At 40.5% G+C, this 13,711-nt stretch overlaps 1 protein-coding gene across 4 annotated transcripts in view; it reads left to right on the top strand.

Annotated features, from left to right (window-relative positions):
• The window catches only part of LOC125288407 (gamma-aminobutyric acid receptor subunit gamma-3-like), a 47,870-nt gene extending 34,398 nt beyond the window's left edge, over positions 1-13,472 (top strand). For 2 of the 4 annotated variants that reach the window (XM_048234750.1, XM_048234751.1), the window contains 4 exons: positions 2,771-2,908; positions 6,321-6,473; positions 10,466-10,668; positions 11,851-13,472. In XM_048234750.1, coding sequence (XP_048090707.1) covers positions 2,771-2,908; positions 6,321-6,473; positions 10,466-10,668; positions 11,851-12,141 — 785 coding nt within the window. In that variant the 3' untranslated portion in view covers positions 12,142-13,472. Of the gene's footprint in view, positions 1-2,770; positions 2,909-6,320; positions 6,474-10,465; positions 10,708-11,850 lie in introns of all 4 variants that reach the window. The other 2 variants (XM_048234749.1, XM_048234752.1) reach the window with 1 other exon arrangement.
• The last annotated feature ends 239 nt before the right edge of the window (positions 13,473-13,711 follow it).

Here is a 13,711-nt window from a genome sequence, read left to right as displayed (position 1 = left end):
GATACTGGATTATAGATACTCTGTTAGTATTTTATGCATCAAAAACTCAAACCTCACTCAGAAACCTTACTTTCCAGGGTTAATACCATAATAGTGACAGGTAAACATGTAACAAAACATATGTATTGGCATTAGTACCTGCTCAAAACTGTTTCATGAGTGCATTGAGAATTAGCGTTCAGCTGTTTAACAGATAGGGTGTGAGTCCAGAGGTAGTGGTGAGAACACAAACAAAACCACCCACACATAAGCTGTATGCACAGTGGTTCTCTCTCTCTCTCTCTCTCTCTCTCTCTACATGTCCCTGCTTGCTCTGTCTCTCCCTCACACGCGCACACACACCTACACCTTTGCAGAGAACGAGGAGCTCTCCTATGGATGGATGCACACACACACACACACACACACACACACACACACACACACACACACACACACACACACACACACACACACACACACACACACACACACACAGGAAACCAGTGGTCACCCATGGAGTACAATGCAATGTCAGTTACTGTATGTGGTGTCTTTCTCTCTTCTCTCTCTCTCTCTCTCTCTGTGTGTGTGTGTGTGTGTGTGTGTGTGTGTGTGTGTGTGTGCTGTGAGTCAGCATAGAAAACATGGCACATAGTTAATCAGAAATGCACAACACACATTTAGTACCTAATGAGCCTCAGTGCCACAGCAGAGTGAAAATCAACTCCGTCCACTATATAGTGCAGTGACAGGAGAAATGGAGGGAGGAGCAGGAGGGAGGGAGGAAGAGAGAAGAGGGAGAGAGCATAACAGACATCAGAGCCAGATGAGAGAGAAAAAAACAGACAGACAGGGAGAAAAGGAGAGTGGAGGAGTGGAAGATAGAGGAGTGGAAGGTGCACAGAGACAGATAGATAGTAGAGGAAAGAGAGAGAGAAAGTTGTTCATTAGTTTGAGACATGCAGGCAGAGGGGAGGCTGTGTTGAAGGTGATGGAGGTTGCCAGTGTGTTATAGAGAAATCCCAGCTCAGCGTGGCTCCAGCATCAGTGCAGAGAAATGGGGGCTAAAGGTGCATAATTACTGTAAGGCGAAGCCCTGGGCTATCCCCAGCCTCAGCCAGACCGCACCAGGGAAGCCAGAGCTGCTGTGATGGAGTACAGACATCTACTGTATCTGCACACTGCAGAATGGAGTCAATATACTGTACAAGCTACCTGAACAACAAACAAGCAACTTAATAAATCAATCCAGTCCACTACAGTAATTGTGGTCAATAATGGTGAGGGTATTTTTTTTTATCTTTTCATTGTGATCGATCAAAGCAGCATGTTTTAGATGAATTCTCTCAGAGGAAGAGGCCAAAAAGTACAAACAAAAACATAAATTGTGTACTTTCTTCATCCTTTACTGTCCGAGCGTGCAGTAAAGAATAGCAGAACGACCTCCAGTGCCTCATATACAGTAATGTCTGTCACATAAGGAGATGAAATAGCCCTATACAGGACACAGAACACTTCAAGGTGAGGATAACATCTAACCCATTAGTAAGAACCTCAGAGAGAGCGAGCGAAAGAGAGAGAGAGAGAGAGAGACGCAAGTCTTTATATGTGGATATAATGGCAAGTGTGTGGGAGGTTAGAGAGATGTAATTGCCCTGTGCTGTGTCTACAGTATCAAAGATATGCCATGTGTCTGTCGGGCTCAAACACTAAACTGGAACCACCGCACACAGTGCAACCTAAATCACCAGTCGTGACAGCCAGTGGATATAAAACTATTAGTAAATTCAAATGACGATTGCATAACTGTGTTTAAAACCAAACTGGAGGCAGACTTGAAGCTTTGCATCACAGTCCAGTATGAGTAAGAGAAAATGTTAGCATTTTGTAGTACAGTTATCAAGAGATTCTGTATGTGTCTGTCTTTACTGTGGCAATGTGTGAGGAGAAAAAAGCCCTCTGCTTAGTTTGTTCTCACAGAGAGTGATGAACTGAGTGACTCCCATGTAAGCCGGTGTGAAGACATAGCCTAAGCATTTGTTCTTTAGGGTTGTTATCTCAGCCTGCTCTGTCAAAGTGATTTGCCAAATCATCAGCTGTGTGTGTGTTGGGGAGGGGTGTGTATGCCTACGAATGTGGTTGAATGAGTGTGCTGTCCTTTATTTTATTTTTTTTGGCTGTGCGTTGCTAACAACATAGTACAGTGTGAGCACCGCAGGCTAATTTGTTACACTTCACTTGAGCCTATTAGCAGTAATGGCCCAAGAGATAAGTTTGACTGAGTAATGAACCTCTCAACATGACATGTCAGGCCACTCCACTCCCACATTAAACATTAAACATAACTGTGCAGCGTTTTTTACTATGAAGAAGTCAACAGCATGCTAGTTAGCCACATAGCTAACAGTTAGCATTTTGCTCTGCCCTGCCCTATTGCATTGCTGATTCTGATTTAGATGTTGACGTATTAGATTATACCAATTCAACACGTTAGGCCCTTAGGGCCAGTTTCATCAGAGATTATTTAAGATGACAATTACAAAACATCTGTGTAAGTGCTTGTCATTTTTTCAATCATTATTTATTTATTTTCCCCATGTATTTCTAATATTTTCTCATCATTATTATAATTAAACCTTCAATATTTTCCTTGGCCCCCTTTATTAATATCCCTGCAGCACATGATAAATGGTGCTCTCTTTAAACTCATGAACATCAGAGGCTGGGTCATATTTCATTAGTTGGGTGCTAGGGGGGGTTACTGGCTCACCCGTCTCTGTAATTACAGACGGTTACCCTCGAGAGGAGGTGATTTACAAATGGAAGAGGAACTCAATTGAGCTCTCTGACCAGAAGTCCTGGCGCCTCTACCAGTTTGATTTCACAGGCCTCAGGAACACATCAGACATCATGACAACAACAGCAGGTAGGCCTACTTCTGTTGAATGTTTGTTTATGTAAATCTCCTCCTTTAGAATTATCAAAGTGTACTGTAATGTAAGTTGAAAGTAGTTTGCAGTCAATATAAAAATGGCATGAATGTCACAATTTCTTATTTTATTGCATTGATTTATTTACACTTCATCATACACAAAATCATACAATGTAGTTTGCCTGACTTGTTAAAAGATGTGCTCTCATGATTTCCGGTTAGTAACTGCAATGAATGATTCTTCTGCGTTATTTGCATTTTCCAAAAAGTGCCTTACAATTACAGGTAAAAGCAAATTCTTACCATGTCTTAAATTAGCATTTATGATTATTTTGTCTATTACCTTACATCTCTCTATCTCAGTCAGAACCTCTTTGGTCTGAAAGACAGTTTGCTAAATTTGATGCAGTGACCAAAAACAAAATGATTGGACACAACTGTGAGAATGATAACAACTGCCAGAGGCACTCTGAATCTGGAGAAAGCCACTTTTCTCAGTTTGATGTGAATGAATCGCCTCGTGACAGGCTCCTCACCACTGTAGCCAAGCGACAGCAGGTTGTACATCTGCTGTCTGGACAGGAAGTCGAGCCTCAACCAAGCTAATTGCTAAGCGAATCAGCTGTGGCCAACCACAGGCAAAAGGAATCCACTTCTCAAAGTTGGTCATGTCCACTTCACTCCAGTGGATGAAATTTGAATAATTGCACCAGCCGAGCATACAAACTGATCTGGATTCAGTTTGAAATACCAATGATGTCGTTTAAGAATGGCCTACATACAACCCCACATCAGAAAAAGTTGAGATATATTTTCATTTTCATTTTGATGCCAGCAACATGTTTCAAAAAAGTTGGGAGAGGGAATATTTACCACTGTGCTGCTTCACCTCATTTAACTAATTAGTTCATTTAACTCCACACCGTCATAGATGTTGGGTTTCGAACTGAGCACTACTGTCAAACAAGTTGGATAGGTTGGATACTTGGATGGGCCCTCTCCTCTCCTTTTCTTTACAGAAAGAGGTCTGGTTTTGATGCAGTGCCACCTGAGGTCCAAAAGACCACAGCCATCTAATATTGTTTTTCAGCTCTATCCCTTGTTTGCAAAGATTTATCTGGATTCTCTGAATGTTTTAATTATATTATGTCCTGTAGATGATGAACTCCCAAATACTTCACAATTTCATGTTAAGAAGCATTCAAATTACATTTGTGCACAGGTTTACACAGAGTGATGAATACCCCTACATCTTTACTTCTAAGAGACCCTGCCTCTCTGAAATGGTCATTTTCATATCCAATCATGTTGCCAGTTGCCCTCATTAGTTGTGAAACATTCCTCCTTTTTTTACTATATCATAACTTTTTCCAGCATTTTGTTACCCCGTCCCAACGTTTTTTGATACATGTTGCTGGTATCAAAATTAACATTATTTTCCATGAAATAGTCAAATTTGTCATTTTCAACATCTAATATGTTGTCTGTGTCCTTTTTGCAACTAAATATGAGTTTTGCAATAAGAGATTTGCAGATTATTACATTCTGTTTTTATTCGCATTTTACACAACGTCCCAACTTTTTCTGATTTGGGGTTGTACACCGCTGTTTGTTGCAGCGTAAAGTGTGATACTTTGGCATGTTTTAGCTTTAGTCATAGCTTATGTATATTCATGTCAGTGTCAATGAAGGTCATTTCAGAGCAATTTGCTTAATAATGTGCAGTGACTGCATTTGGGGTGTCTGACAAGAGATTAATGTATGATAAATTACATATTCAATTTCTCTTGATCCCAACTACCCATTTGTGCATATACAAATAGAAAATAGAAAAATAAACTGAGATTAATGCATGGACATTATCATCTAAAATTGGTCACGGTTGTACACCAATGTAAGAAATCACATGGTTATTTGTCTCTTGACAAATCTTTCTATTGCTCCTCCAGTAACTAGTCTTCAAATGACTTCTGTAATACATTTTAATGTGTTTGCCACCACCTTTCAAAATTAATGAAGTTTTGAAAAGTGCTCACGATTGCATTATGTATTAATCTACCTAGAGGTGTAATTAGCCTCAGTTAACCTTATTTTCAAGAAGCATACTCTATGTGACATTGACAGAGCTTTATTAGGGTTCACTTTTTGAACTCTCATGCTCACTTGCTCTCTTCTACCCAGTCCAGATCTAAACCTTGAAGTTCAAAAGCAGCGATAGACTGTATTGTTAATGTTGAGTGCACGTTGAAGAGCTAGACCCAGATTTGTGTGCAAGGCAAACTGTTTGGGAGGGAGGAGAGAGGGGAGAGAGAGGAAAGGAGGGAGGGATGGAGGGGGGTGGAAGGGAAGGAGAGTTTCAGCAAGCTCTTCTGCATGATGATTATGTCTTGATCTAAAAATATCTGTAATTAATTTGCATTTCTTTGACTTCTGACGAGACAGATTCTGTAGGTTTGCATTGTTTCATCTAGTTTCTGCACATACTAGTATACAGTAATCATGACAGTTTTGTGTGCTAAGTGAATCTCTTTGTACAGTATGCACAATTTGTTGCAATGGAATGCTCTCTCACTTCCCTTTCAAGTTGCTTGCTTCGTGTTAGGCCATCCTACCCAGTTTTATACATGCATAGAATTAAGCAGTGTGTGACAGCACTGTGGAAGTGGAAGAGGAATCACACTCTGTCAACATTGGTGATATAAAGTATGGGGATTATTATTTAGAATGGTCTAGTTGATGCTCTAGTTTCAATGTTGTAGCTCTTGTTTAGTGTTTATAACCATTTAAAAACATCCTCGTGTGCCTTGGTACTGCACACTAGTGGGGGAAAGTGACATTTGGTTTCCAAGGAAAGTAGAACACTGAGGACGTGGATCTAGACCACTGGTCACCCATGTAGACAAGCCTTCATCTGTCAGTTGACATGCCTGAGATGACTTTTTTATGTAAACATGAAGTTCCTGCAAATTCTACTGTGCACTTCTTTTCATTTGAATATTACTATGATTTCAGGTGCACACTAAAAGATCTTTAATGTATCATTTTTTTTATATTTACAGCGATACAATAGTTGGTTCAATAAACTACATATTAATTCTTTATTATCTATTATTAATGGCATGTTTTTTGGTGGAGTTACTTATCATTCATCTTGGGAAAATATGTACACAATGCTAGTACCAACAGTGAAATATAAACCAGTGTCCTTCAAGGAAATATAGGATTATATTAGGTAGCCTTATTTTGTAATTCCACCAGCTGGCATGTCAAAACCACATAACATATTGCCTTTTAAAATACCTTAAATTATCCCAAGTGTGTTGTCTTAATAAATCAGGCCTTGTGCCTGTTTTTGAGTCATTTAAGGATTCAGCGTTCCCCATTTCTGTCTCTGCACTGTGTCCAGGCGATTATGTGGTGATGACAGTCTACTTTGAGCTGAGTCGACGCATGGGCTACTTTACCATCCAGACCTACATTCCCTGCATCCTAACGGTCGTCCTCTCCTGGGTGTCCTTCTGGATCAATAAGGACGCCGCTCCCGCAAGAACAGCCCTGGGTAAGGAACAGCTAATTTTACCATCTCCTCCCGAGTCTGACGACGAAAAAAAAAAATGCACACACGCGTTGCATGTTCAAAGACTGTTTTCTCCAGTGTTCAATTAGGTGGGCTTGCAGCAGGAGTGGGATTTAGTTCAACTCATTATGACAGTTGAAAATATCAAAGATATCAGTTTGAGAAAATGGATTAAGGCGATCTTCTATGATGACTGTTCCACGGGTTTTAAAAGCAGAACAACTGCTGTCCTTGATTTGTTCCATGTTAGAGTATTAATGATGATTTCACCAAGATAGGATGGAAGTGGTTTGGGGTCTGTTTATTGAGGACTCCAACACTCACACTCATAATTGTCTTGTTTATGCTCAAGGCATTATGATTTGATGTCATGATGTATGTGTGCATTTATTCAATGATTTTAAGAATGCCAGAAATTTTCATTAAATTATTCTTTTTTTGTATTATTTATTTCCATGCTACTTCTCCACTACATTGCATGCAAATTCATTTTTGTCCATGTAAACCAGCACAATCATCGACAGCAGGGGTAAGTAAATGTCAAATCTCTGCATACACAATTCATCCAATTGTCTTTTCCCTTAACAGGAGTGGCATTGACTTGAGATAAATGCTAATAAATAAATACAGAATTTGAGCAAGTGTAACACTGCTCTACAGCAAAGTGCCACATCAATGAAGATGTGTCATACCAAGGTGCTACTCGACACCAACAACACATACACCCCCCCCCCCCCTCTGTCATATTTATATAGTTAGTGTGGGTCTATTTTTCTATTTTGTTTTTTTTATTATTATTATTTTAGAGAGATATATTTAACAGTATTTATGTATGCAAATAGAGCTTGCCTTTAACACACTTGACACCCCTGAAAACAGTCAACAAACTCCCGCTTTCTGAAGTGGGGCAAAGATAAACCATTATTCTCTGAGAAAAGTGTTATGGTCTCAAATAAAGAGCTTTGCTGTGCAGACCTCTGTGGTCACCAAACGAGTGCAAACCTCGAGATAAGAGGCATTCTAGATAGTGAAGGAAATCACAGTGCTCTGTTTTTCACAGGAAAACGTCTTGGTGCTCTTTCTATCAAATGATATCACAGAATTTGTTTAAGATGAGAGCCATTTTGCTATTTTGCTCAAGTGTAGCCTGCAAATAATGGACTAAAAGGGAAAGGTCATAAACTGGTCCATTTTGCTGACTATAACTGTCACAAAGGATACATTTATGTGATAGAGTTCAAAAGACACTTTTGTGAAAACTGACCAAAACTCTGTATAAACACACCTGTACCACCTACACCTGAAATACCTCAGGAGACAACTGTGTGTGTGTGTGTGTGGGGGGTACCCAGATGGTCTCCTGTGCAATGTCATGGTGTTTGACATTACTGTCCATCCATTACAGTCCATCTTTCATATCCCATCGAAGTCACTGGACGTTATGTTCAGCTCGTGCTGTGCAGGCTAGCCGACGTGTCCGCTTTGGCCTTGCCGTCCAGAGTTTACTGTTTACGTCAGAAACTCCGTCTGAGTGAGTCCTGTCAAAAGTATCAGACCAAAGCAGGCAAACAGGTGAGAGTAATGACTTCGGTCCAGCAGTCTGAGGGGAAAAAAGAGAGAGAGAGAGAGGGAGAGAGGGATAGAGAGAGGGGGGAATTGAGTGTGAAACGCCCTGGCTCGAAATAGACTTGTCCCGCTAGTCTCCATGGCAACCCACTGGAAAACATCTTCTCGTTTCGACCGTCTCCTGAGAGGCATCTATGAGATGTTCAATAAATTGTGCTCATGTGGGCGGACGTCAGGATTTGCACATTTCTCTATTCACAAGCAGCCCCCCTCCCATCCTACCCCATCCTACCCCAACCTACCCCACCCCTAAATCATGTGTTGGGGGTTTGGGGGCTGCTGTTCAAGCGAGAGTTAAGAAATGTCGCAGGGCCGGCCCACCTCCGCCTCACCCGTACTGACACCCCGTTGATCACTGACCGGCTATATCTGCTGCCCTGGCAACTTTTGTTTAATAATCGTTCATCCAAGCCCTCCTTCCTGCCACCAGTAGTCTTTTTCTCCCTTCCTCTTCATTCCACAAAATGATGTATCTTTGTGACAGAAACCACTGTCAGAGGTTGAGGGAAAAAAAGAAAGCAGCAAGGGATTTGAGAAAAATATTCACATAGCCACTGGTAGATTTCAAGGCCCACTAGTTACTTACCAGGAGCTGTGATATATAAGTTATTACTTTATTTTTCACATTGACACTATTGACCACATAACTGTTGTGTTCTCATATTGCAGTGCACCTATTTTAGGCAAAACTGTGAGTTTGTGACTACATAGTTTAAACTTCAGCTATACAGCAATGATACAAGAGAACATTTAAGGACATTCATGTATGTACTAGTGTATGTTGTTCAGCTATTGAGATATAAGAGAAAGTTCAAATCAGCCTTGGAGAAATAAACACAAGTGAAAGAGGAAGGAAAGGGGGATGAAGGAAGGAGGGAAGAAAGGAAGGAAGGAAGGAAGGAAGAGATCAGGGAAGATCAGTTAAGCCAAATCAGTCTTTTGTTTTGAGACTTAGGAAGTGACCAATGGTGAAGAATAACTGTGAGAGTTTATACTTGGCACACCCTGACCTAGTAGCAGTATATGATTATGAGTCAAAGTGGGTCACTCAATATCCAACTATAGTGCACAGGATGAGATCAAAGTGTTTCCCTGCATGTAGCATATCTTAGTGAGGTATCAAAAAACTCACTTTTAAGTGCACAAATCTCATTTTCTTAAATGGTTGGGCAATTGGAGCAAAAAGTTACAATTAATCTATTTTGGAAGGAATAGATCAATACAGTACACAAACATGAGAAGGGTTCACAGAACACAACTCTTTGATGAGAAATCTTCAAAGAGCCAAACAGCTTACATGAGATTTGTCACAATACAGAGCTCTGGAATAATGACTAATGTTATTACCTCCCTAGATATGTTTCGACTTCTACTACATGGTTAGTGATCTGTAAACTGAATCTCAAGACTTTTTTGAAAGCTTTTGGAGCCTCAAATTGTTTCCAAGTGTGTGTGCTGTCGCATATTTCATGATTGACAAAAATTGCTGTAAGATGGGACTGTGGTGATGGGTAGACTTGTTTAAATCATAGCCTTCCAGTCACCCAGTAAGAAGCCATGAAGGAAAAAAATGTTGTGAAAATGAAGGAAGAAAGACGTTTCAAGTAAACTACATTGTCAATCAAAGCCGGATCTTGTTGTAAACATGCAATCTGACAGTGACATAACCCCACCGATTGAATGTGTGGGGTTTTCTAAGAGAGTGTTTGAGAGAGTCTAAGACATCCCAAAAAGCCATGCCGATTAAATGTTCTTCAGCAGCATCTGCATAATAACACACTTGTAACATTCACAGTTAGATCCCAGTGTTTGCTTTCAAACCCTTACCCAGTATGTGTGTGTGTGTGTGTTCTACAAATCATCAGGTTGCAACTCAGACAACAGCATATTATGAGAAGATGTCTGTGTGATGCATTGGGAAGGGTCATGACAATAATTTCTGCAAAGGAATACCATAACTGTTACACCCCCATTTCCATAAAAGTTGGGATGTTGTGTAAAATGTAAATAAAAACAGAATGTGTCTGATATATGATATGTGTCTGACACATACACCCATATGTTGAAACTGACAAACAGTACAATCACCAATATAATGACATCTGGGTTAACACGAACACGTTATCCATTAATACATAACTAATATGTGCATGCATGTATTAGTGCTCAATAAGGTCTGTATTCAGCGTTGGTAGCCTACACATTAATTAGGTGCTTAATACAGACCTTATTGGGCAATAATACATACACATATTAGTTATGTATTAATGGCTAACATGTGTTCGCTAACATAAAGTGTTGCCGAAATCTGCGGTAGCGCTAACATTTTTTCTATTACATTTTGACAGGAATCACTACTGTACTGACCATGACGACATTGAGCACAGTGGCGAGGACGTCCCTTCCCCGTGTCTCCTACGTCACGGCCATGGACCTCTTTGTGACCGTCTGCTTCCTGTTTGTGTTCGCCTCGCTGATGGAGTACGCCTTCCTCAACTACTACTGCTACCGCGCCCAGAAGCCAAAGTTAGGAACCAAGTCTGAGAGGCCGGTGAGCGAGGAAGCACTGAGCTCCAAAAGAAGCCTAGATGTTAGTCTTCACACATGCAGTCATCACACACACTGAGTCTGAAATCTTCAAGGATGCATTCATTTAAAAAAAGGATATGCTAAATATTTTCCCCTCCACATACTGTACACACACACACACACACATGCATGTACACTCTCTTTTTTTCAAAAAGAGAGAAGAGCACCAGATAGTAGGAGATGTTTAGCTCATCTCAGATTAGCCTCATCGTAAATTTGGGGACATGTGACACCACCAGGGTTTTTTTTTCGGGGCATGTGTGGAAAGATACATTGGGGTAAGATGGCTGGGTGGCTCACTTGGTTTGGAAGAGTGATGGCTCTAACGGCAAAAAGGAACCCTCCTCACTTTACTCAGCTGTGGAAAAGCAGAAAGTGAAATTTTATACACCCCCCCAGACACACACACACACACACACACATTCATGCACACATTTCTTCTCGGATCACTTTGAGTGGATGAGAGAACACATGGCAGATGGTATCGTTCGCGGGATGTGTGGTAGACAGCTCCCCGCTGGGCTACGGATGGGATTTTGCATGCCGCAAAGATTTAATGCATGACAGCGTTCCTCGCCTCCCGTCTCGGCGCTTGATCTCGTCCGCTCGCACCTCCAGGAGGCTCCTGGTGTTGAAAGGGTTCAGAGGTCACAGGTGTAATCCCCAGAGGCTGCAGTCATAGAAAGAACGTTTTCACTGTAAAGGTTCAATCCATATAGGATCTTTCTTCGCAAATGAGAAGCAACTCTGACCAGCATTATACATATTTATAGAGAGAGGGGCCTGTAAAGACAAATACAAGAACTCACAAATGGTTCAGAGAGGATGAATGCTGATAAAACAGAGAAGTGCATTCTTAAATAGCTGTGAAATTATCTGGTAATGACAATATAATGACACGGATATAGAAGATGTAATAACATTTTTTTTCCCCCCTTCGTCTTTTATATTTTCTGCTCTTAAGGCAAAGACAACTTCTCCATAACATAATGGCTTCTCTATAACAGATAAGGCTCATTATTACATTTCCAGTCAACAAGCCTACTGAATTTTCTGCTCATAAAGCAAAGACAACTTCCCCCATAACATAATGGCTTCTCCATAACAGATAAGACTAAATAAACTTCACATTTACTGTTCCCAGGCCTACTCTTCGCTCAGCCTCAACCCATCCCTGAGTTGTTCGCCGACGGTCATCACCCTTAACAACTCCATGTACTGGCAGGAGTATGATGACACCTGCCTTTACGAGTGCCTGGACGGTAAGGACTGCAAGAGCTTCTTCTGCTGCTATGAGGAGTGCAAGGACGGGGACTGGCGCAAGGGACGCATCCACATCGACATCAACGAGCTTGACTCCTACTCCCGCGTCTTCTTCCCCACCTCATTTATACTGTTCAATATTGTCTACTGGGTGGGTTACCTCTATCTTTAGAGACTAGATAATGATTTCAACAACCCCCACACACACACACACCCGTATTGATTTGGACTTCAAAAAGGAAGAAACTGTGATCCCACTGAGGACCCATGAAACCTGAGCGTACTCTTTATTTATTCAAAGTGTTATTTATTTATTTATTTGTAACTAGATTTCTCAAACCAGACCTTGATATGAGATCCTGGGTACCCGGATTACCTATTGGTGTAGACCTTACCCCTACACCATTCCTGTGACTGTTGAGAAAATTATCTCTTAGTAAGAAGCCCACCCCTCCACCTCCCACATCTGTCGTCTCTGTCAACACCTAGTCGGGGGCAAGGTTCTCACCCACTTGTCTCTCAAACATCTGCTTCACTCAACACACATTTATCTCTGCAAAATGCATAGTGCCTTCTTCAAGGAGCTGACTTACGTATCAGGAGATGGAACTGGACTCTGAATATTAGTGTAACAGGTTGGTAACGGTCTCAGAAGGACGCCAGAGTCCGATGTGAACTGAGAGTGACATGTCAATGCTTAAAGGTACACACTGAGCGTGTCTGCCACTCTGATCATAGACCGCTCTTTTAGCAATCATATCCTTCTCTGTCTCCCACGGTGTAGTTACTACGTCCAGAAAGATAATTGTTTGTTCTTTGATTACCTGCACTAATGAGCAATTATGTAACTTTCAATGGTAATGATGGGTTGTGTTCATTGTAATATGCAAAAGTAAAAGGTCCTTAGAAATCTTGTATTAGTTGGAGATCTTCATCATTTCCACAACAGTATGATCCAGATCACCCAGTGCAATCTAGTGTAAGAACACTGCTTTCTACAGACATCCAGTTTTCATAGCATTTACTTGGCACTTCACTCTTTTTCTCACTGAATAAGTCGACCAATTCAAGGAAACATGGTTCTAAGTGACTTTGTGACTAGTCAACATGTTTTTTGTGTCTTTTTCTTTCTGATGTCCTGGTCAGAAAAATAATATATTGCTATGTTTAAAGTTGTAGTAAAAAGAGTTTAAATATTTTATTCTTAAACTGAGAGAGAAAATAAGAAATACGATAAGACAGTTTCCTACAGTAGTCTATTTACAATAATGCTACATGACAACAATCATGACAGATATACTTACTGTAGGTTTATAACAGAGGTATTTTTTTCACCTTTTTACAGTATCAGTAAATGATGTTACACTTTATAAGTGTCAGATTTTAGTGTGTTTATAATAAATCCAGTGTTTTATAAGTAGACAATGCTTATCTTGTTTTGTTACAGAAGACAAGAGGATATAACTGTATGAGGTGTATGTTTTTAGAGATTGATGTGCAAGAGCTGTTGAATTTCTATTCACATGTAAATAAACTGTAGTCTTGTTCCAGTAAACAAGTGCTTTATTATGTGACTATAGTAATGTGTTATAATGTGTTCGTTATTGACAATATGCATTTGTAATGGGCTTATTTCAGACTGAAAGTACAACACCGGTTTCTGCTGTATCCTGAATAGTTCCTTATATTCCTTGTGTTTTGGGTTAGGGTCAGAGAAAAGAGGCTTGGATGTTTGACATATG

This window comes from Alosa alosa, chromosome 23 (assembly GCF_017589495.1).
Source record: "Alosa alosa isolate M-15738 ecotype Scorff River chromosome 23, AALO_Geno_1.1, whole genome shotgun sequence".
In the NCBI taxonomy this organism is placed as follows: domain Eukaryota; kingdom Metazoa; phylum Chordata; class Actinopteri; order Clupeiformes; family Clupeidae; genus Alosa; species Alosa alosa.
The sequence above is the reverse complement of the archived record's forward strand: the minus strand, read 5'-3'. Positions and strand labels throughout refer to the sequence as shown.